Source organism: Pteropus medius, unplaced genomic scaffold (assembly GCF_902729225.1).
Source record: "Pteropus medius unplaced genomic scaffold, Ma_sr-lr_union100, whole genome shotgun sequence".
Classification (NCBI taxonomy): domain Eukaryota; kingdom Metazoa; phylum Chordata; class Mammalia; order Chiroptera; family Pteropodidae; genus Pteropus; species Pteropus medius.
This window is the reverse complement of record NW_024354502.1, coordinates 23,254,167-23,279,263: the sequence shown is the minus strand read 5'-3', so window position 1 is coordinate 23,279,263 and position 25,097 is coordinate 23,254,167. Positions and strand designations below refer to the sequence as shown.

General features: G+C 42.2%; 1 protein-coding gene across 3 annotated transcripts in view; it reads left to right on the top strand.

Moving 5' to 3' along the window:
- Positions 1 to 12,040: 12,040 nt before the first annotated feature.
- MATN2 (matrilin 2) overlaps positions 12,041 to 25,097 on the top strand; it is a 132,006-nt gene continuing 118,949 nt past the window's right edge. For 2 of the 3 annotated variants that reach the window (XM_039853489.1, XM_039853486.1), the window contains exons 1-2: positions 12,041 to 12,173; positions 22,892 to 23,059. In XM_039853489.1, the coding sequence (XP_039709423.1) occupies positions 22,918 to 23,059 (142 nt within the window). In that variant the 5' untranslated portion in view covers positions 12,041 to 12,173; positions 22,892 to 22,917. The remainder of the gene's footprint in view (positions 12,174 to 22,891; positions 23,060 to 25,097) is intronic. The other variant, XM_039853488.1, reaches the window with a different exon arrangement.

Sequence of the window (25,097 nt, the reverse complement as noted above, 5' to 3'; positions counted from 1 at the left end):
TTGTAATAAGTTTTGAAATTAGGAAGTGTGAGACCTCAAACTTTGTTCTTTTTCTTTTGTTTTTTTTTTTAATTTTTCAATTAGAGTTGGCATTCAATATTATTTTATATTAGTTTAAGTTGTACAGCAAGTGGTTAGACATTTTATGAAGTGATCACCCCAATTAGTCTAGTACCCAGCTGGCACTATACATAGTTATTACAACATTATTGACTACATTCCCTATGCTATATCCCCATGACTGTTTTGTAACTACCAATTTGTACTTCTTAATCCCTTCATCTTTTTCACCCAGTCCCCCAAAACCTCTCCCATCTAGCAATCACCACTTTGTTCTCTGTATCTATGAGTCTGTTTTCCTTTTGTTTGTTCATTTATTCTGTTCCTTAGATTCCACATGTAAGTGAGATCATATGTTATTTGTCTTTCTCTGTTTGACTTAGTTCAGTTGGCATAGGTTCATCCATGTCATTGCAAATAGTAAGATTTCATTTTCTTATGGCTGAGTAATATTCCATTGTATATATGTACCACATCTTCTTTATTCAATCATCTATTGATGAGCACCTCAGTTGCTTCCATATCTTGGCTATTGTAAATAGTGCCACAGTGAACATAAGGTAGCCTATATCTTTTCGAGTTAGTGTTTTGGTTTCCTTTGAATAAATACTCAGAAGTGAAATTGCTGGATCATAGTGGCTGTACCAATTTACAATCCCACCAACAGTGTCTGAGGGGACCCTTTTCTCCATATCCGTGCCAACACTTGTTTTTTGATTTATTGATGATAGTAATTCTGACAAATGTGAAGTGATATCTCATTGTGTTTTTAATTTGCATTTCTCTGATGATTAGTGACGTTGAGCATCTTCCATGTCTATTGGCCATCTGTATGCCCCCTTTGGAGAAATACCTATTCAGGTCCTCTGCCCATTTTTTAATTGGATTATTTGTTATTTTGGTTGTTGAGTTGTATGAGTTCTTTTAAATTTGGATATTAACCCCTTAACTGATGTATCATTGGCAAATATCTTCTTCCATTCAGTGGATTGTCTTTTCATTTGATTGATGGTTCCCTTTGCTATGCAAAAAATCTTTAGTTTGATATAGTCCCATTTATTTTTTCTTTTGTTTCCCTTGCCTAAGGAGATATATCAAAAAAAATATTACTAAGAGCAATGTCAGAGAGTTTGTTTCCCTTGTTTTTTTTCTAGGAGTTTTATGGTTTCAGGTCTTTCATTTAAGTTTTTATTCCATTTCGAGTTTACTCTTGTATATGGTTATCTAGTTTCATTTTTTTGCATTTTTCTGTCCAGTTATCCCAACACCATTTATGGAATAGGCTGTCTTTACCCCATTGTATAATCTTGCCTTCTTTATTATATATTAAATGACCATATAGGCGTGGGTTTATTTCTGGGCTCTATATTCTGTTCCATTGATCTGTCTGTTTTTATGCCAGTACCATGTTGTTTTGATTACTATAACCTTGTAATATAGGAAGTGTGATACCTTCAACTTTGTTCTTTCTCAAGATTGCTGTGGCCATTTGGGATCTTTTATAAATTTTTGAATTATTTATTCTAATTCTTTGAAAAATGTCATTGGTATTTTTATAGGGATTGCATTAAATCTATAGATTGCTTTGTACAATATGGATATTTTAATGATGTTAATTTTTCCTATCCATGAGCATGCTATATGCTTTTTTATTTGTCACTTTTTCAATTTCTTTCTTCAGTGACTTATAATTTTTTGAGTACAGGTGTTTTACCTCCTTGGTTAAATGTATTACTAGGTATTTTATTGTTTTTGATGCAATTGTAAATGGAATTGTATTCTTAATTTCTCTTTCTAAAAGTTCATCATTGGTGTATAAAAATGCAACCAATTTCTGAATATTAATTTTATATTCTGTACTTTACTGAATTTGTTTATCAGTTCTAAAAGATTTTTTGGTGGATTCTTTATGGTTTTTCTCTACAATATCATGTCATCTGCAAATAATGACAGTCTTACTTTTTCATTTCCGATTTGGATGCCTTTTATTTCTTTTTCTTGTCTGATTGCTGTGGCTAGGACTTCCAATACTATGTTGAATAAAAGTAGTGAAAGTGGACATTCTTGTCTTGTTCTTGATCTTAAGAAAAATGCTTTTAGCTTTTCCCCATTGAGTATGATGTTAGTTGTGGGTTTGTCATATATGGCCTTTATTATGTTAAAGTATGTTCCCTTTATTCCCACTTTGCTGAGAGTTTTTATCATAAATGGGCGCTGCATTTTATCAAACTCTTTTTCTGCATCTATTGATATGATCGTATGTTCTTTATCTTTCAGTCTGTTAATGGCTATGAAGCCATCTGGTCCAGGATTTTTATTTTGGGGGAGTTTTTTGATTCCTGTTTCTATTTCGTTGGTGGTAGTCAATTGGTTCAGATTTTCTGTCTCTTCTTCCCTCAGTCTTGGAAGATCATATGTTTCTAGGAATGTATCCATTTCTTCCAGATTGTCCAACTTGTTGGCATATAATTGCTTGTAGTTTTTCTTATAGTCCTTTGTATTTCTGTGGAGTCCATTGTCATTTCTTCTCTTTCATTTCTAATCTTATTTCTTTGGGGTCCTTTTTTTTTTTCTTAATGAGTCTATTTAAAGATTTATCAATTTTGTTTATCCATTCAAAGAACCAGCTCTCGGTTTCATTGATCTTCTATATTGTTTTTTTTTTAAGACACTATTTCATTTATTTCCTCTCTGATCTTTATTATATCCTTCCTTCTACTCATTTTGGGCTTTCTTTGCTGTTCTTTTTATAGATCCTTTAACTATAAGGTTAGATTGTTTGCTTAAAATTTTTCTTGTTTTTGAGGTAGGCCTGCGTTGCTATGAATTTCCCTCTTAGGACCGCTTTTGCTGTGTACCATAGATTTTTGAACTGTATTTCCATTTTTATTTTTCTCAACATATCTTTAGATTTCTTCCTTGATCTCATTGTTAACCCGTTAATTGTTTATAGCATGTTATTTAGCTTCCACGTGTTTGTGTATTTTTCAGTTTTTTTTCTTGTAATTGATTTCATACCATTGTTGTCAGAAAAGACATTTGATATGATTCCAATCTTCTTAAATTTACTGAGACTTCTTTTGTTGACTGATATGTGGTCTACCTTGGAAAATGTTTTACGTGCACTTGAGAAAAATGTATATTTACTGCTTTGGGGTGAAACGCTCTAAAAATATCAATTAAATCCATTCGGTCTAGTATATCATTTAAGGCTGCTGTTTCCCTGTAGATTTTCTGTCTGGAAGATCTGTGCATTGGTGTCAATGGAATGTTAAAGTCCCCTACTATGACTATATTACTGTCAATCTCTCCCTTTATGTCAGTAGATATTTGCCTTATATATTTAGGTGCTCCTATGTTGGGTGCATACAAGTTTACCAGGGTTTTATCCTCTTGTTGGATTGATTCCTTTATCATTATGTAATGTCTTTCTCTGCCTCTTTTTATAGACTTTGTTTTAAAGTCCATTTTGTCTGATATAAGTATCGCTACCCCAGCTTTTTCCCCTTTCCTTTTGCATGAAATGGAAAGGCAATTTCATCCCTTTACTTTCAATCTATGTGTGTATTTCTATCTAAAGTGGGTTTCCTATAGACAACATATGCATGGGTTTTCTTTTCTTATCCATTCAGCTAAACTATGTCTTTTGATTGGAGCATGTAATTCATTTACATTTAAAGTTATTATTGATAGGTACATAGTTATTGCCATTGTGTTATTTATATTTATTTTATTTTTTCTTCCTCTCCTTAAGGAAGTTCCCTCAACATTTCTTGAAATACTGTCTTGGTGATTGTGAATTCCTTTAGCTTCTACTGTTTGTGAAGCTCTTTATCTCACCTTCAATTTTAATTGATAGCCTTGCAGAGTAGAATAGTCTTGGTGGTAGGTTCGTTCTTTTCATCACTTTGAATATTTCATGCCAATCCTTTCCAGTCTGCAACATTTCTGTTGAGAAATCAGCTGACGTTCTTATGGGAGTACCCTTGTAAGTAACTAGTTGCCTTTCTCTTGGTGCTTTTAGAATTCTTTGTCTTTAACCTTTGCCATTTTAATAATGATGTGTCTTGGTATAGTCTGTTTGGGTTCCTCTTGATTGAAATTCTTGTTTGTGCTTCTTGAACTTGTATGTCTATTTTCTTTGCCAGGTTAGTAAAGTTTTCTGTCATTATTTCTTTCAGTAGGTTCCCATTACCTTGCTCTCTTCTCCTTCTAGCACCCCTATGATGCTAATGTTGTACGCTTGATGTTCCAGAGGTCTCTTAAACTTTCCATGTTTTTTAAATTCTTTTTTTTTTTTTTTTTTTTTTTTTTGCTGTTCTGATTAGGTGTTTTCTGCTACCTTGTCTTCCAAATTAGTAATTTGGTCCTCTGATTCATCAAATCTACTGTTGATTTCGTTTAGTGTATTCTTCATTTCTGACTTTTTTAAAATGGTTTCTATGTCCTTGTTTATGCTTACTATCTCTTTGTTGAAGTTCTCACTGAGCTCATCTATTCTTCCCCTAATTACATTGAACAACTTTATAACCACTGTTTTTAACTCTATTTGGTAGGTTGCTTGCCTCCATTTCATTTAGTTCTTTTTCTAGAGATTTCTTTGTTTCTTTTATTTGGGACATGTTTCTTCATCTTCTCATTTTGGTTGCCTCTGTGTGTTCATTTCTAAGTATTAGGTAGATCTGCTACATCTCTCAGTCTTAACCTGATGGCCTTATGTAATAGGTTTCTTGTGTGGCCCAGTGGTGCACTCCCTGATCACCTGCATTGGGTGCTCCAGGAGTGATCCTTGTGTGGTTGTGTATACCCTCCTGTTGCAGTTTAGCCTTGATCATTTTTGACACATCAGTGAGTGGGATTGACTCTCAGGCTGACTGGCTGTGAGGATTGGCTATGCCCACAACTTATAAGCTACCGTGTGGGGGCTGACCCCACAGAGTGGGGTTCACTCGAGCAGGTTTATGTGCCTTTTGAGACAACTCTTTTGGTGTGCCACTTGTGGGGTAATTTAGGTGGTGCTCTGTTGAGGACTGATGCCAGCCTCTGGGTATGTTGGCTCTGGAGTCCCTTGTGAGCGGCTCCTGTGCAGGAGAAGGTCAGCTGCTTCCTGTGACCTGGTAGCTGGTAGTAGCTACAAAGCTATCCATGTTTGGTCGCTGACTGAGCTGGATCTGGAAGCATGGTGGAGAGTCACGTGGAGAACTGAGGCTGACTGTCACCAGTACCAGGCCTGGGGCAGCTCAGCAAAAGGCCCAGGGTACTCTTAAGACTGAGGCTGCCTGCTGGCTGCCTGTAAGGTTCAGCTGATGAGAGAGTCTTGGGAAGTACATGAAATGATTTAAGTGGCGTCCCAGGGAGTCACTAGGTTGGGGCAAGTGGTATTCTTCAGGTTGGTACAGATTCAGATTTGGTGCCAGTGCTGATCCTGTGGCCAAATTCAAAAGTCTCAGATCACACCGAAGCCAGCCACTGCCTAACTTGGGCCTGCAGACCCCCAAGATTTGTTCAAGAGATGCTGCAGCTAGGGCCAGGGCTGGTTGCCCACCACTGAAAGTGTCTCCCAAGGTGTGAGAGCCAATGCTTATTAATTGCTGCTGAAAGAATCTCCAGCTGAGAGTACAGGGTAGGACTCTTTGCCCATTAACAAAATTGCTACCAGCAATTGTGAGTTAAGTAGGGTAGGTTCGTAGGGAGTGGCTGAGGTGGAATAATCAGATCTCATCAGGCCAATGCAGATTCGCTTTTGGCCATAAGGGGAAAGTTCAACACAGGCAAGATAGAGCTCACCTACAGGTTGTATTGGAGGAGGGCTCATCAAAGGGACAATGGCAGCTGTCCCTCCAGTCCTTGCGCTGAAGCCACACAACTAAGTCTTTCCCTATATGTCTCGGACACCTCCCGAACTGCTGTCCCTCTGCCAGAGCCCAGGGTGAGTGCCTGCGAGTGAGTGAGCCTATGTGGGAGCCCTTTGAGGGTCGTCTGGATTTCCAGCTACCTTCTATCTCACCCAGAGAGTCAGAATTCTGACGATTTTTCACAGTCAGATTTTGTGGGGACTCCTCTTCCTGAGACCAGAACCCTAGACCAGGGAACACTGGTATGTGGGGCTGGGGTCCCTTGCTCCATCAGGAGGGCCTCTGCAGCTGAGATATCCCTCCTGATGCTCAATCACCACATGTAGATGTAGGACCAGCCCATTTAGTGTCTCTGCCCCTCTTATCAGTCTCAATGTGGTCTCTTCTTTATGTCCCCAGTTATAGGAGTTCTGTTCAGCTAGTCTTCAGCTTGTTCTCCAGGTTGACTTTTTTACAATTTAGTTGCAATTTTAATGCAGTCATGAGAGGAGACATGCATAGGGTTTACCTACCCCACCATCTTGACTGGAACTTCCAATTTTGTTCTTTTTGAAGATTGTTTTGGTTACTCTGGGTTTCTTGAATTTCCATTTGAACTGTAACATCAGCTTAATTTCTGCAATGAAGCCAGCTGGGATTTTGATAGGGATTGTATTTATTCTTAGATAAATTAAGGGAGTACTGTCATGTTAACAATATTGTCTTCCAATCTATGAATATGGAATGTCTTTCCATTTATTTAGATCTCCTTTAGTTTATTTCAACAACATTTTTACTTCTTGTATTAAATTTATTTCTAAGTGATTTATTCTTTTTGATGCAATTGTCAATGAATTGTTTTCTTAATTTCACTTTCAGATTGTATAGAAATATAATTAATTTTTATCTATTGATTTTGTATCCTACGATCTTAAAGAATTGATTTATTAGTTCTAATATTTTTTTTTTACTGAATTCTTTAGAATTTCTATTTTGGGGGGTATTTTTCCTCCCACCCTTCTTAGCTCTAATCGACAGGTCTAACAGTTAACTTAACATCAGACAGATTAACAGGAAAAAAAGAAACAAATTTAATGCATATGTATGGCAGTCTTATAGAAATGAGACCTCTAAAGTGACCACAGCAGGCTGTTTATATAGTATTTTTAGACAAAGAAACAATTGTTTGTAAAGATTGGACCAAAAAAAAGCGGGGGGGAGTTTGTATTTGGGGTAGCAGACTAATGAAGAAGTAACACAGTTTGTTTATACAGCTTTCTCATCTTTGAATTCCCTAACTCTGGTGATAAGGATGCTTTTTATCCTCCTGGCACAGAGAGGATACTTTCATATGTAAGATTTATTTCCTGCTTTCAAGAGAGAAGAGTGGGGGTAAGAATGTCTTTATTTGTATAGGCTGTTTCTTAAGCAACTTCAATTCAAAATAATTAATATGCCACTGTGGCATATTTTGGGGTGGCCTATCTTGAGCCCCAACACTATCTACTAGATCATGTCTTCTGCAAACAGAGATAGTTTTACTTCTTTCTTTCCAATCTTAGTTTTATTTCATTTTCTTGCCTTGGCTAGAACTTCTGGTACAAAGTTAAATAAAAGTGGTGAGAGAGAAAATTCTTGTCTTATTCCTGATCCTAGAGGGAAAGCTTTCGGTCTTCAACTGTTAGTATGATGTTAGTTGTGGGAGTTTTGCAGATGCCCTTTATTAGGTTGAGGAAGTCCTTTCCATTTGTAGCGCTTTGAGTGTTTCTGTCATGAAGAAGTGTTGAATTTTATCAAAGGTTTTTCTGCATCTATTGAGAAGATCATGTGGTTTTTGTCCTTTATTCTGGTGACATGGTGTATTATAATACAATTGACACTTGAACAATGCTGAGGCCCTGACCCCTCCACAGTCAAAAGTTCACATATAACTTTTGACTCCCCCAAAACTTAACTACAGTCATTCCTAGGTATCCACAGGGGATTGGTTCCAGGTCCCGACACAGACCCCAAATCCACAAATGCTCAAGTCCCATATATAAAATGGCTAGAGCACTGCATACAGCTGGCCCTCCACATCCATGGATTCCCAATTGTGGATCTAAAATACTGTTTTCAGTCCGCAGTTGGTTGAATCTGCAGATGAAAAACCTAGGGATATAGAAGGCAAACTGTACATTTATTGAACAATATAAACATGGACCCATGCAGTTCAAACCTATATTATTCAGAATTGACTGTAATTGATTTAAAAAAATTGTTCTGACAACCTGTTCTGCCCCATATATAAGCAAGAGCTAAATGCGAAGCAGTGCTTGTCAGTGCCCTCTCATTATGCCTGGACAGGGATGCTGAGCTGTCTTAGAAATTTTGCTCTAACTGAAAGAAACTTTCAACTCTTTAAAACTTTGGTTATTGCATCCTCTTCTCAATAATTTTTGGTTCACAGTTGGTGTACATGTAGCCAGTAATGTTCTGCCACTTTCCATACTTGGGAATTGCTTTGTCAATTCTTGTTTTAAATGAGTCAAGACATTTCCATTACTTCTTTTCAGAGACTGCTCTACCGATGAAATTGTTTACTTTATTGCACTACATCTTATTTTTCTCCATCTTAAGATTTATTGTAGCTCTCAGCTGTTCATCACCTTATTCTTTCCACTGGACCATCTGCAGTGTTTCCCCTTCTGTTGGACCCTGGTAATAACCACGCCCCAGTTATTTTCTTCAGCAAGAGAGAACGTGGAAAAGTCTCGTCTTCTGATATTTTTGTTATTCTTGAATTGCCACTTATTGAGCTCTGCCAGCAGGCTGGATGATTTTATAGGACAGAAACACACACTCATTGCCCAAGTATCTTGCAATCTGATTTAATACCAGGCAACCAATGCAGACATAGACTCATTAATGGCATTGTGAGAGGTATTAGTTGAGTGACACAGGCATGAGGCTTTTGGCTTCAAACAACAGATCATTTCGTGCCAATTCCTAGGTTTAGGAATGAAAGAAGCAGCAATCTGTTTCTGAGCAATGCTTTCACACATAGCAGGTCCATCCTCCACTTCAAAAGTAGAAACTAGCCTCCAGGAAGACAGGTGGTGTTTCAGCCTTGTCAATATCTGAGAAAACAAGTCAGATTTCCACTCACTCTTGCCTATGCCTTAAGGCTCCCCACTTCACCCTATTATCTCATTCTTAATAGGTAGCTTCATCAACCTGATTCCACAAACACTACAAGGCTCTAAAGTCTAGGTTAAAGCTGCAACAGCCCAATCCCTTCCATAGCATGGCATAGGGCAATGTCTGCAACAAGCAGAAGGCCTAGTCCTCACCCTTAGGAACGAATGATCCAAGTTAAAAATCACGTATAAATATTTGAGTCTTTGAAATGTGTACTGCTTTCCCAAACAAATTTTTGACTTGCTTTAGTTTTTTTCCCGATCTCTTTCATCCTGTCTTTCCAAGGTGGGATGATATATTTGTTTAGAAATTATTTCACCTGGGATAATGGTACCATCAGCCCAACTTGTTCTTCAAGGGACCCTCTGGACATGGAACCAGCTGTCCATGTTGGTGGGGCACCAAGAAGGGAGCCCTGAGCGGGAGTGAAACCCAGCCACTCCCTTGCATTGGTCCCCTCTTAACCCCTAATCTCCAGTTGGCAGCTGGAGACATCCTGCCCTTCTACTTGAGTGAGAGGGGAAGGAGCGCCAAGAGTTTTCAAAGGATTTGAACATTATGGGTCACCTAGAGAAACAGTGCAAGTGAGGTGACATTGTAATTTTACATTTCTCCTCATTCAGCACAGGATTTATTTTAAGCTATGGGTCTGAGAGCCAACTCGTAGGCTCTTTGGTTTCCTTATACTCTGGTCTCCTTTCTGTGTGATAGTCTCATTTCAATCTGCCCTTTAGGAAGCAAAACAAAACAAAACAAAACAAAAAGTTCTATTGTTTAAAAGGAACAAATGAATGCTTAGGTCAAAAGCCTACATTTGAGGCTATTTATGAAAGTGAAGTCTGAGTCTAAAAAGCCCCCAACTCCCACCATATCCTTACTCCATTTCACAATAAACCCTATGGGGACACCGAGAACTGAGAGTTGAACCCAGTATGGCTACCAAGGTGTAATTATTTTAAACAGTTATCAATTCTAACTAACTCTTGAACTCTCAGATACTACACACTAATTTTCATCTGCTTGATTGAGTGTCTACATGAGAACTAAAAATCTTAATCCCACACTTATGAATAAGATTCTCTGTTCACTAAGCAGGGCCTCTGGCAGTAAAAGAAAATTTGGGCTTTCCCTAGTAGCCTTTATTATTTAACGTGCATTCACTCTGAAGGTAACCGGGAAATTAAGGCATGTTTTTTTTCTGACTTGATATTTCAGGGCATTGAACTCACTTTTGCTTCATTTTTCTTCTGGCAGATCTTAAGATCATTTAACAAGGTAGAACAACTCATTGACCTACTTGACTTGCCCCCAGGCATGCTTCAAACAAAGACTTCCTATTCTGAAGAACTGCAATGGAACTCCCTGGGGGAAAAACACCCATTTTAGTTAGCATACACTAGAGTCACTGGGAATCAGTTAGCACATTACAATTCTTTAAAATTTGGAAGGATTTTGGAATGACTATTGTCTTCCTGGTAAATTACTGGGTCATATTGGTGAGTTGGAACAAAGCAGCACGTTTTAAATGTAAGTTTCCATAAAAGTGTAACTCAACTTCCCCAGCTCCTAGGGGATTTTCACTGGCCCCGACTCAGGAAGAATTTTCATCTGTGGGATCCAAGTCTTCAGAGACCAAACATTTCCTGAAGACTTTCCTCTGCTTTCTGACCTCCACCTTCCTCCTCCCTAAAGTATACAAAGAACCTATTTCTAATCAGTGCAGGAAGCCAAGAGTGCCCAGTGGGCCTAAGGTGCTAGAAAGGGAACAGGAATCCAAGATTCTTTCTTGGCATCACGGTACCACTGAGTTGCCCAATGGCTTGAGTATGTTAACCCCTTGCTTTAAGGCTGGAATTTTAATTACCCACTCCTGGAGCTTTTCTGAATTGATTTTGTACATGGCGTTTTTTCATATTCCAGAAATTAACTATCATCAAAAGAAGGGATGGTTAGCAATAAAGGCAGCCAAGAGCACTAAATGATTAGTCTCTGGCACATTCAGAGGTTTTGAAACTCATTAACTCAGTTCTGCTGCCTCTCCCCCATAGCTTGTTAAAACCTGAACTGGGTGCGTGGGGTTAGTAGTTCGGGGATAGAATTTTGGAGCCATCATTAGGAGATGTCCTGGCCTGTTGTGCAGAACCCAGTCACTCCAGTTGGCCAGGAGCAGGGAGAGCTGGCAGAGTGATGATGCCAGGCCCTTTCCCTGCCACTGACCAATCCTATCTTCCGCATCCCTCCAAAGTTCCCTGGGGACCTAAGGTCACTTTCTCCCACTTCACAAAACGGCAGTCTTCGCCCATAATTTCGAGTCTTGTCTGAACTAGACTTTCTCAGCACCTTTATGGTAGATTCTTGTTTCCTTTTCGTGCTGACATTCTACGGCCCTCCTCATCCTGGGGCCTGGTCCCTGGTCAGTGGACGCTCTGTTAATACGAATTCGTACTGGTAAGGTGTTCTGGGTACTGCCAAGACAGCTCCTGGCACTCGCCACCAATTCTCACCACTTTTCTTCGTTGTCGTCATCGGTGACCCCAAGTTCACGGTATAGGACCCCTGCCGTGCCTCCCTTCCCCCCCTGGAGATTCTCTCTTCCCTTCCACATCCTTCCACCAAGCCCCCAAGCTCCCTGTAGTTCTGAGCCTGTGGCTCCGGACCCCTGGAGTCCGATCCCCTCTTCGCTTGCAGAAAAACCGAATGGAGCCAGGTGGCAGCAGGCAAGGCGCACCGCTAAGGTGCCCAGCTCCCGGGGCTGCCTGCAGGGTGGGGCCGCACTCAAGGCCGCTCCCTCTCCGCCCTTTCCCCATCCCCAAAGAGGACAACCCTCCTTCCGCCCGCCGCGGCGCCGCCTCCCCCGTCGCCCGCCCGCCCGCGCTGGCCGCGAGCCTTCCAAGCAGCCAGAGAGCGAGAGGAGCGCTCGGGGATGGGACTTGGAGGAGGCGGCCGAGGAGGAGACAGCGGCAGCGGCGCGGGCTTCTTGCTCAGCTCCCACGAGCGATCCCCGAGGGTACCCGTGGCTCTCGACGAAGCGAGGAGGCCCACGAGAAAGACCCGGGTGGCCGCGCCTCTGTCTCGCTTCCCAGGCGCCGGCGGCTGCAGGTGAGCGGGGCGCGCTTTCCCCGGGACTCCGCACGGCCCCGCTGCCCTGGGGCGCAGATAGACGGATCAACCAACTGACGGACAGGCAAAGCCTGGGCTGACCGACGCCCGCGGGCGCTGACCCCTCGGCCCCTGCGGCTCCGCGCGACCCCGAACGCCGGGCGCCCCCTCCCATCCCGGGGCCCATCGCTCCGACCCCTCCCGACAGAGCGCGACAGGGAGGGCCGCGCTGCCCGGACCCCTTGCCGGGAGAAGTGAGGCCACCCCCGGCCCCGCGAGCGGGGCGCGCTCCCTGAGCGGGGCGCACGGCAAAGCGGCCACGTCCGAGTGCCCCGTGGGGGCGCTGTGCCCCGCCGCGGGGACACCCAGACTTACTCTCCATCGACCGGGGACAGGGAGACTTGTTGAGCAGGTATCCAGTGGATCCCTATTCAGCTCACAAGCCAGATGGATGCCAGTTCTCACCCCTCAGGCCTTGGTCAGCTGGTGTTTGAATGCCCGTGTCGTCTGGATTTTGTTGTTGGTTCTCTGTGGCAGCTTAAGCTCCAGCCTCCCTACCTATGGAGAAAGGAGAGAAAGGGGAGGACATTTTATAGTAGTTGCTAGAAAGCCCAAGGACATTTTGGGGACAGGACAGAAAAATGGAGACCCTTTCTGGTTAAGGTCTCTAGGACTGGAAGCTCAGGGAGGAAGCTTCTCAGGATCACGAACTCTTACCCTGCAGAAACCCAGATGACCAAATTTCCAGTTGTCATAAATCGGGGAGGGTGCATCTGCACCACGTGCGTTTAATCGGCCTTCCAGGAGTGGGACAATCAGGACACAATCAAGAGGCTGCAGGGGGCTGAGGCCAAGAGCAGGAACTCTGGGGTTGGCCCGCCTAGCTTACCTAGGTTAGTAAACTACTCTATCCCCTCAGCTTCCTTATCTGTCTAATGGTATGATAATTCCTACAGGGCTGTGAGGATTGTTAAAGTCCTTAGAACAGTTCCAGGTGCACCCTAAGGTTAGATAGTGAGTTCCATCACCTGTCTTTCCAGAAAAAGCAAGGCATTCTTATGAGTAGTCACCTCCTCCCCAACTCATGAAGATAACCTCTCAGTGGATACATGAAGGTGGCAGATAATCTGCGTATATTTAAATGGAATTTTCCACAGTTCTCCCTGCCTGCTTTCAAAGAGACAGCCTCATAAAACCATGTCGAGATAGCAAGATGGGTTTATGATCTGCAAAGTTTCCTTTCAGCCCCTGGAACTTGGTTCCTTAGAATCCTCCACTGAGGAAGCAGAGACCTGTGGCTCTTCACCTTCTACTTCCCTATCTGTTTATACTTTTATTCCTGCCAGTAAAATTCAGTCTCAGCCCCTCCCCGCTCTTTCCCAGTTTGCTAGGCCTCTCTTTTCTACAAATCAGGGCTATAAGTTTCCTTGCTTCTAGAGTCCAGGCCCAGGCAAACTGGAGTCACTGAGGCCTGAGCTCAATCACTGGAGATGCTATAGTAGAGTCCACTTCTGAGACACCCTCAGATGGTTGTCATACCTGAAGCTCTTATCAGCCAATACCATATATCTCCGTCAGGAAAAGGTAGTTGAAATGAGGCCCAAGATTTAAAGAAAAGGAAATAAATGATTGTTCCTTGAATGACAGAGAAGCATAAGACAGTCATTGGAGGTTCTAGGAGGAAATCCCATGGTTTGCCAAGAAACAGCTCTGACTGGTGTCTAAGAGAAAGCATGAGGTGAGGAGGGGGTGGGGATGGAGAAAGGGGTAGAGACAGGCTCAGGTCTCAGGACAAGCAGGCAGAAGAGCGTGTGACGGGTGTAAATGCTGGCCTGGGTAAGGTGGTGGGCATGAAGCTGGGTGGGCAGTGAGAGAGGACATCTGAGGGGGGTGAGCAGTTGAGTTTGAGACCAGTCAAGTAGGCGAGAGAGTCTCCAGTGCTTTCCCTGGGACTTGCTGCCTCTGATCTGTGGCATGTGCATGATGGAGAGAGCACTTTCCTGCAACTCCTCATAGTTAGGGAAGCTCAGAAGGGCTCCCCTTATTTAACGTGCATCTGGGAATAACTGAGGGGGGTCAGGGGAAGAGGAGGGCTGAAGTGCCAAGTCGAGAGTAGAGCATGTCATCACTGTTGCTAGTAAACAGTGCCAGGGAACCACTTCCAAGGGACCAGTTGCCACTTGGAGCTCCAGCCCGTGAGATCATCTTTGAACCATGCCATGTGCCTCGGCAGACAGCCACCACTGCCTTACCCAGCAAGACCATGACGGGGACTCAGAGAGAAAGGCAGTGCTGGGCTTGATTCCAGAGGCTTCAGCTGTTGTCAGTAATAGGTGATCGTAAGGACGGCAGTGATGAGCGCTGGGGATACAACCCAGAGCACACTCAGTGACTTTGGAACCTGAAGAACCTGGATTCCAGTCTCAGTCCTGCCACTCACCACCTGGAAAGATTTCGAAGAGTTACTTAAACTCTCTGTGCCTCAGTTTCCTCATTTATAAATGGGGAACAGGATTGTTGGAAGAATTAAATTAGTTAATACACGTGAAGTGCCCAGCTCAGTATAAGTGCTCAATATTATCTGAGCCCCAGCTGTATCGTCCATCAAATGAGCATGATACTATCTATGCCGTAGGGTTGTTGTAAAGGTTAAATGAGATAATTAATGTGTATGAATCCACCAGTGTGTAGGATATAGTAATGTTCAAAGTTTGTTGAAACTGAAATTTTTACCGAAGTATCTGCACGTAGTCAGTGGCTGAGCAAGTGGACCAGCTAGCATTTGGGAAAGTTCTAAGGCTTTTGTTACAGGAATTGTTATCTACCATTGGGGAGTGTGGCTCACCCCTCATTGGAATCCCCCATTGCTATTTTAGGTTATTATATTAGTTTCCTATGGCTGCTGTAACAAATTACCACAAACTTAGTGCTTAAAAACAGCAAAAATTTATTATCTTAAAGTTCTGGAGGTCAGAAGTCTTAAATAAGTCTCACTGGGCTAAAATCAAGGTGTTGGCAAGGCTGCATTACTTCTGGAGGCTCTAGGGAGAAATCTGTTCCCTTGCCTTTTCTGGCTTCCAAAAGCTTCCTATGTTTTTTGGCTCCTAATCTCTTCTTCTGTCTTTCAGTCTCCCCCTCCCTATCTTCCCCTCTTCCTCCCCCTTCCCTCCTTCCCTTCCTCCCTGCTCCCTCTTCTCCCCTGCCCCTTCTTCTCCCTCTTATAAAGACCCTTGTGATTATATTGGGCCCACTTAGATAATTTAAGCTGATATCTCCATCTCAAGATTCTTAATTTACTCATACCGACAAAGTCCCTTTTGCCACATAAGTTAACATAGTCGCCTACCCATATCTCAGTTGTTCTAACTCAATCCAACCAGCAGAGAGTAAGAGGTACTGTATGGAGCCACTGGGCTAGAATGGAGGTTAATGAGTGTGTGTGTGTGTGTGTGTGTGTGTGTGTGTGTGTGTGTGTGTGTGTGTGTGTGTTGGGGGTGAGGCATTGTTGGGCGGCTGGGGGGAGTTGCTGAGGTTAGCATTGTAACACAGGGCCAGATTATGGGGCTTTGACTGCTAAGCTAAGGAATCTAGATTTTATCCTAATGGTATGTGGAAGTCACTGACAGTTTTTGAGCAAGAGCATGAGAAACATGATATTGTGTTTGGAAGACTGAATTCAGTGCTAGTGCCAGATGGATTCAATAGAAGGGGCTTAGAAACAGTCTATTAATTAGGATTGTGTTCAATTCCAAGTTACAGAAAAAACTGAAATGATAGTGGCTTCACAAAAGAAGTTTATTTCTGTTTGGTATTCTAGCAGTTGGAGGCAGTGAATCCAAAGTGAGAGTGGCCAGGACCCACCCTTCTGTCTCATTGTTCTTCCCATGCAGCATGGCTTCCACTTCCATGGTGCCTCATGGTGTAGAATGGCTTCTGGGGCTCCAGCCTGCATGCCCTCATTCCAGCCAGCAGGAGGGAAAAGGCAAGGATCCTCCCATCATAGGAGACACCGTTGGGGTCTCCTACATTCAGGCGAATATAGTATATAGAGGAAGATCTTGGCTCAGCCTTGGCAGTTGTCTGGTGCAGAAATAGGGCCACTTTGAGTTAACATTTATTGATCTTTCGTTGATCAATAAATGTGTTCATTCAACATTTATCTATTTTCTAAAAATTTACTTACAAAATTCAGCACCGAGCACGTGGGGGATACAGAAATGACAAGGTGTGGTCCCAAGGTTCGCTTGCAGTCTAGGCAGGGAGACACACGGTAGCAAGAAAAAGGGACCAAGTGCTAGATAGAGCAGGTAAGAAACCCACTGTCAAGGGTGTGTAGAAAAGTCAATCCTCATTGGGAAAATCGGAGAACATTTTAGAGAGTGGGTGACGTGAGCTGAGGCTTGAGGAGTGAAGACAATTTTGATCAATATAGAATGTAGACCTTCCAGGCTATGGGACCAGCATGTGTGAATGTACTCAGCTATGACAGGAACCTGAGTTCTTCAGGCACGGCTGGGGGGTCTGCCATAGTTGGAGGGGTGGGCAGTGGGCCATCATGGAGTGCCTTGAATATTAACATGTTGGTTCTGAACAGAGAAGGATGGGACCAGTAGATGAAGGACCCTCGGCAGGAAGAGCAGTTCTAAATCTCCTGCTTGCGTCTGGGGGAAAAATGGAAAGAATGGAGCATCGCTGCAGTGGTCAGTGGTGGGGACAATCAGGAGTGCTGGACAGGGCAGCCATAATCCAGGGTTTGTCCCCTCGTGAATGTGATGGTGATGTGAGGAAGATGTGGAAGCTGCCTGTAAATTCCCAGTCCGGGTGGCTGCACAGGCGGGGTCACCTTAACAGTGAAAGTACTTTAGTGGAAGAAGGTGACTCTATATCTGGAAAGGGTGGGCTGGCAAGCAGGCCTTTACTATTGGGTGACAATCACAGACAGGCAATGTCAGGTAGACATCAAGGAGAGTGCAGCCTAAAATTTAGAGCTACCTGAAAACCATGGCCTTGAGTCCTAGCGGAGGCTGGGCTCCCACATGCCGCCTTGCACGAGATGGGGATTCTGGCATTAGATGGGAGACAGGAAGGTTCGGCCTCCGAGATTGCTGCAGCTCCGGTACTGTGACACTGTGGACGCAGAGAGTCGTTAGCATGCCTGCTCATTGTGCTGATGGAGTGGCCTTTGAGGGACAAAGCTACGGAATCTGATGTCTGAGAACTTTCAGACTTGGGGAGATGGTTCAGAACCTTTTTTTAAACAAGTAAGCTGACTACCCAAGGGATGCTCTGAGGCCTTGGAGACAGTTTTCATTTGTGAATCTCAGTGTTCCACCCATAAATTTGGGAACGTGTTCACCTCACAGAATGATCGTGTGGATCAAAGAAGAAGAAAATATACAAAATACCTAGTTCACGGCCTGGCCAAAAAATAGGCACCTAAGAAGTGTTAGTGCCCTCCCCTGTTTCTCTCCCTGTTCGGAGGCAGGACTAACGGCCTGGGAGTGCTGCGTGCCCAACTTTCTCCAGGGTAGCAGGCAGCGTGGCCGTGGTCGGTGGTCTGCTTTAGGTTGAGGAATACTGCTTCCAGGCCGCGCCCCTCATCATATGGCTATCTAACTAAAGCCCAGAGAATTAGGTCACCTAACTGAGGTCACACAGTGTGCATGGCGGAGCCAGGCCTCTCCTCTCGGGGACCCCAGCATGTAGTGTTGACTCTGGTGGGAGTTTCCTCGCATGTCAATTTACTTGGAACAGTGATGCTTAGAAGAGCCCATAGCTAAGAGGGTCAGAACAGTCTCCTCTCTCTCTTCCCACTCCCTTGGTAAAACTGAATGAAAAGACTCATTGTCCCAGGGAGAGGAGAAAAATTGCTAAAACAAAAGTCAAAGCTGTTGTAATTTTTCAAATATTCTTTCCAAATGCTCTCAAATGCTTCAGAGAATCTGTTCAGATTGAATTAACCTCTATTTCTCAGCACAATTCTTCTCATATACCCACAGATGAAAGAAACTGTTTCTCACACATCATTCCATTTTCCGGTTAGAATTGGCTCCTGTTCTTCGAATGCTATCAGCTGTAAATACTGAACTGAGAAGCGATTATTAATATGGGCTACATGCACTGACTTATTTTTTCTTGTTTCACTGCCATTGCATTTTTTATAAAAATCTATCTTGTCTGATATTAATATTGCCATACTGGCTTTATATGAGCATGTATACACTATCCTTGTGCCCATTCTTTTAATTTCTTTTAAACAGCTTTTTTACAGTATAACTTACATACAATAGAATTTATCACTTTTAAGTGTATAATTTGATGTATTCAGACAAATGTATAGAGCCAGGTAATCATGATGTAAACATTTCTATAAGCCCCTAAATTTCCCTCATGCCCATTTGTAGCCAATCCTCTTTTCCCACCTCCAACCCCCAGAACCACTGATCTGCTTTCTGTCATATAATGTTGCCCTTTATTGAATGTCATTGAAATAATTAGAATCATTCAGTATGTAATTTTTTTTGCTTCTGGCTGCCTTCACTTTGCATAAGTATTTTGAAATTTATCCAGTATATCATTCCTTTAATTCCCGAGTAGTGTTCCATTGCATGGATGTACCACAATTTATTTATCCATTCACCAATATATGACATTTGCACTGTTTGCAGTTTTTAGCTTTTCCAAATAAAGCTTCTAGGGGCATTGAGTATAGCTCTTCGTGTGGACGTGTTTTTATACCTTTTGGGTAAATACCTAGGATTGGGGTTGCTGATGGGGGAACGAAACATCCCAGTCTGCCTGAAACTGAGGAATTACTCAGGATGTAGGACTTTCGGTGTTAAAACATAAGCAGTTCTGGGCAGACCAGGGCAGTTGGTCACCCTGTGCTGTGTAATTTGGCAAGTGTGCATTTAACTTTATGAGAAACTGCCAAATTGTTTTCCAAAGTGGCTGCACCATTTTGCATTCTTACCAGCAATGTTTTAGGGTTCTAGGTTATTCACAATTCTTTGCCAATTCTTGGTCATATCAGCCTTTTTAATTGTAGCTATTCTAGTGGATTTGTCATGGAATCTCATTGTGGTTTTAATTTGCATTTTTTTAATGACTAAGAATGTTGAATGCCTTTTCATATATTTATTTGTCAGCTGAATATCTTCTTTGGTGATATGACCATTCAAATCTTTCTCACATTTTCAAATGGGTGGTTTGTCTTTTTCGTATTGAGTCATAAGAGTTTATATTGTCTGGATAGAAATAATATATCAGATACACGTTTTACAAAGATTTTCTACCAGCCTGTGACTTGCTGTGCCATTGCAGTACGAAAAAGAAGTTTTAAATATTTTCAGATACTAAATATATTTTTAGATTATGGATTTGCGTGTCATAGTAACTATCAATTTCCTCATCTCTAAAAACAAGTTAAGGTACATTAAATGGCTTAGTATGCCAATATTAACAATGTATACTTTATATTAATTTGCTTGATTGCATAATGATGACAATAATATAATAATAACAAAAACAGCAAGTAGCTAATGCTTATTGAGCACTTACTATGTGCCAGGCAGTGATCTGTGTGCTTTATATATATGGACTGATTTAATCCAGATAACCAGGTCCGTTTATTATCTCCAGTTTATAGATGAGGAAACTGAGGCAGAGAGAGGCTAAATAACCTGCTCAGGGTTAGACAGCTAGAAGTTTTAGTTCTGTTTATTTTATTTTTTAAAACTTTTTTAGATTATTTTTAAAATTTTATTTTTCAGATGTAGTTAACATATAATATCATATTAGTTTCAGGTGTACATAGTTCTGTTTATTTTTAACTTTCTAGCCTTCACCTATCCTCAGTGCCTTTCAGTTAGCAATGGTGACTTGAAAATGCAACCACTTCTTGAAATCCACAGTAAACCCAAACCACATGATATGGTATTTGGTTTGTCTGAAAAATGATAATTATTCACCACATTATGTTCCAAATGTTTGAATTTAAGTGCAAATGTATCAGGATGGAAGTAGGCTTTGAGAGCATGTTTTATTTGTTTTTAAATAAATAAACATGGACTTCGTATGGTAGTCCCCCCTTAGCTGTGGTGGATACGTTCTAATACCCCCATTGGATGACTGAAACTTGGATAGTACTGAACCCTATATTACTATATATTTTTTTTCTACATGTTAAGGGAGCACTTTCTGACCTCTCTTTGGCATATCCAAATTGTCAGCATCACTACTCTTGTTCTTTGGGCCATTATTAAATAAAATAAAAGTAACTAGAACACCAGTATTGTGATACCATGACAGTCGATATGATAACCAAGATGGCTACTAAGTGACTAACGGGCAAGTTGTGTAGACATTGGACAAAAGGATGATTCACATCCAGGGCAAGACAGAGCAGGAAGGCCTAACATATCATCACATTACTTAGAACAGCCCGCAATTTAAAATTTATAAATTGTTTGTTTCTGGAATTTTCTACTTAATATTTTTGGACCATCATTGACTGTAGGTAACTGAAACTGCAGAAATGGAAACTGCTGATGGGATGTGTGTGGGGGGTGAGGGGGAGCATCTGTATTTGCTCAGTTTGGAGGAAGGAGAACAGTGTTAAATAATAAACAACGTATAAATGATGTAACACACTTATAATATCATATAAAATGTGATAAATATCAAGGAAGCTTTAAAGTAGGTTTAAGAGCAGAGAAAGAGGCAAAAATTTTTTAAGTTTTCTTCCTTTTCTCAGAAGGAATCTCACAGTTAAAGCTATGAACAGGGACCAGTTCAAATTTGTTTAAAAAGGCGGGGGCAGTAGTTATCTATAATGAGCCAGTGTGCCCTGGAGCTTCCTCTTTACTGGCTACATAACCCTGGGTAAGTTACTTAACTTCTCCAAGTTACTGTAAGAATTAAATGACTTAATACATTTAAAGCACTTGGCCCAGTGCCTGGCACATAGTAAGCCCTGAATAAACATTTGCTTTTTTTGATATAACTTTAATGCATAGTGAAAAGTGAGCTACCTCAATACAGCAAGTGTGAAAAACTGTGGACTTTGAAGGTTGACAGGCCTGGGTTCATCATCGGGTCAATTCCTGAAAGCGATTTGCTGAACAAATAATTCACTCAGTTATTGAGTATTTTATTTAAGTTTTGGGAAATGGTTCCTGCCCTGGCCTTGTCCTCTTCCTGCCTCTGACAGTGACACCACTGTGGCTTTTCATGAATTAACTTCTGGGGATTTGACTTGCAGTGAATTGAGTTTTCTGTTAATAAATGAATTGGCTAGTTGGCCTGCTTACCCTGGGTTGGAATCCCTACTTTGCTTACCTTAGCTGTGTGAACTTGGTTAAGTTAGTGAACTTCCCTGAGCCTCAATTTCCTCATCTCTAAAAAGCAGAAGTAATAATTCTGATTTCTGCAAGATATGTGTGAGGATTAAATGAAATCAGTTGGGTGAAATTGCCAAGAACAGGATAAGAACTTAGTAAAGATTTTATATGCAACAATGTTGCTTTAATGTTGTTCCTCTTTAAATATTCCCTCCTTTACACCTAATGTGTATAAATGATAAATCACTGTGATACCCATTATGTTCATAGATAATGGAAGAATAAACTTAAACTTTGACCCAGGATATTGCCTTCTCTGTGAGGTTTTGCCAGATAGAGTAGTCTTGACATCATCCATCGTGTGGCCAAGTGTCTATCTCATCCCATGCGAAGCACTGAGATAGGCCATCCTAGGAAAACGTGGATCTGACCATGGCACTTTGTGCTTAGAATCCTTCCTCCAAACCTTCATACCAGCTACTCTTCAGAACCCATACAGAGAATAGGTAAAGGCAGCTCTATTTTAGAAAAGACAATGCTACTCTGTTTGAAACTCCCCTTACCCCTGTAGACCTGAAACTCAACTCAGGGTTAGAATTCTTTATGTATCTCAGAGCTTTTTACTCAACATCTGGTTTGATCTTATTCTTCTCTGGTCCTCTAGCTCCTTTGCTTGCTTGCTTGTCCCCGCCTCCCCATGTGTACCAGGCACTATTCTGAATGCTTTGGTTACATGTATTAACTCACTCAATTAACTAGTATTACCCATGTTCCCATAAGGCTTGGGAGGTTAAGTAGCTTGCCCAAGGTCACACACAGGTAGCAAGTGGCAGAGCCAGGTTTCAAAGCCGAGAAGTCTGGTGCCAGAGTCTAAGCCCTTAGCCACTGCACTATGCTCCTTCTTAATAGATGTATGTGGGAGGTTGGGAGGCTGGCTATGTGATACTACCTTATGTCAGCTTTGCATGAATTCCTTGGGAAATTTATACATATTAATTTGTGCCATTCATTATTATTAGACTGAAAGACTATTGTTACTTGGAATCTTCAAATGTAGTTTTTCCTTTTTCAAATCCAAGATATAGAATGTGACTATGAATAATTGATAATAAACTTAATTGAAAAGAAATTTCAGGATAGACTTTTTCCCCCTAAAGTTTTCCATTCAGTCTTTTAGCAGCCAAAGCAATAAAAAATTCCAGCTATGCATGCCCTACTCAGAGTATCCAAGAACCTACCAATAGGAGTTACCGGATTTCTTAAGGACCACACACACAAATGGCATTTTAAGTACAAGGGGTATGTGTGAAACGTGAGAAGGCAGGGCGGCAGTCAGACATCTCACTCTGCCCCCTCCTCCTGTTCTGTTTGTCATAGCTTTGCTCTGCTTCCCCTTCTTGAAGATGGAAAAGATGCAGGTGGGCTGCTTTCTGCTGATTCTCGGACAGATCCTGCTCCTCCCCACGGAGGCCAGGGAGCGGCCGCCCTCCCGGTCCATCTCCAGAGGGAGACACGCTCGGACCCACCCTCAGACGGCCCTCCTGGGTGAGTGATGGGGGTGCCACCTACAGAAGCAGGCCAGAAGGGGTGGTTATGGGTGGACCTCCAGGCCAGAGGATGGGCATCAGTAGGAGAAACTTCCCTGTCCCTGGGTGCCCTGTTGGGTGTGCCAAGGCGGAGGGGAATCTCACTGGTAACGAGTGCACCCCGAGTCGAGGATGTGGAGGATAAAATGAAATCTCTCTTATTTCAAAGCCTTCTTTTTAATAGAGGCTCATGAGTGTTTTCCAATGTGCAAGGGCAAGATTTTTCATCTGAAAAGGTCCTGTTGGACTTCTCTGGACAAGGGTGTCATGAAAATTTTTTATGGGATTTGTCCACCTAATCTGTGTTAATAATGCTCCCCTGCATGGCAGCATGGGAAATGAGCAGGAGAGCTTGTGGGCAGTAGGAGTGGGCACAGAAGACAGGTGGGAACGTCATGAGCTGAATTAAGATATTAGGAATAGAAGATGTCAGGGGATTGTTATTCTGACACAGTGAACATGTTTTTTTCAAGGGAATTTTTTTTCTTTCTCCGAGAGAAAGGAAAGGTCATGAAAAACACAGAATGTAGATAAATTGTCCTAGTTGCACATATGGGCTCTGGTAAGTCTGGGATATAGGGTCAATGGAAGAGAATGGGTTTTGGCATACACCTGGGTTCAAGTCCTGGCTCCAGTACTTACTAAATGTGTACACTGAAGTAGCATGATCTCTCCGAAGTTCAATTTCCTCATCTACAAGGTTGGAATGACCTTGGAATATTCTTGTGAGGAGACAATGAGGTAATACATGTAAAATGTAGGTATGCAATGAATGATAGCTTTACCATGACTATCATTCCATGAAGTCATTCTCTGGAACCATTTTACATGTATATGTTATTGACCAGCCACTAGAACCTGACCCCCTATGAAGGCCACTGAGAGAAATGGCCAGTGGCCTGGTGGTCTCAGCATCCAAAATTACAATCAGAGACCAAAGGGACCCAGAGAGCCCTGTTTTAAGAGTCAGAATTTTCACTGATGTTAATCTAAATGATGACCTCGTGATACTGGGCCTTCCATGTCTTTAGTCCCCTGAGAATCCCTGTTTCCATAGTGATGTAAACATAAGGTTTCTGCAAATGTGAAAAAGACTGGAGAATGTTTAGTATGCTGATTAAAGGGCTTTTAAAAACAAATTTCAAGATGATAAACGTGTATAAATATATATAGAGAGAGAACTGGAAATGCCTGATTCCTAGATCACCAGCAATGATTGCATAGTTGGGTTTTTGATGGGGCTGCTTTCTGAACAAGCCAACACAGACTTAGCCAGAAAAGCATATTTCTTCTCTTGGCTCAAAATCAATCTCTCTTTCTGACTCTCTCTGTCTGTGTCTGTCTCTCTGTCTCTGTCTCTGTCTGTCTCTCCTTCCCCCTCTCTTTCTCTCTTTCATATACACTTGCACACACGTGCACACACACACGCGCTCACACAAACAACCTGGGCCTTTCCTAGTTGGCAGCATTCAACTCCTCCTTGGCCCTAAGATGAGGCTCTGAAGCCCTTGTCTTCTGAGGTAAGAGGTGGAAGCCAGTTTTGCCTAAGGCATGCACTCCACATCCAGTGTTACATCCTGCTTCTCATTATGCCAGAGAACATTTCAGGGGTGAAGAGCAGGATGGAGCATGGCAGCCCCCTCCCTCGCATCCCAAAATGTGGCAAGTAGCCACTCCCAGACGTGCTGGAGGGCTGCTTGACTTGTGCACATGGGTGAGTGAGTGAGAATCACGAAATCAGAAGGCAGACACCACGACCTTGGCCTGGACTCTCAAGAACAGTCTGCTTTTGGTCTTACTTTAACAGGAACAAAGATGGAGAAGCCGTGCTCATTGTAGTCATCACCCTGAGTTTGGACAGCTTTCTCGTTATTCTTAGAATATGAGGTCTTGTGTTTTATGGGTGTTTGTTTTTCTCAGCCTTTTGTTTTCTGTGTTCAGAACATTGCCCAGGCCATGTTGCGCTTTTTTGAGGCAAACCATTTTGTCCGTCTAAT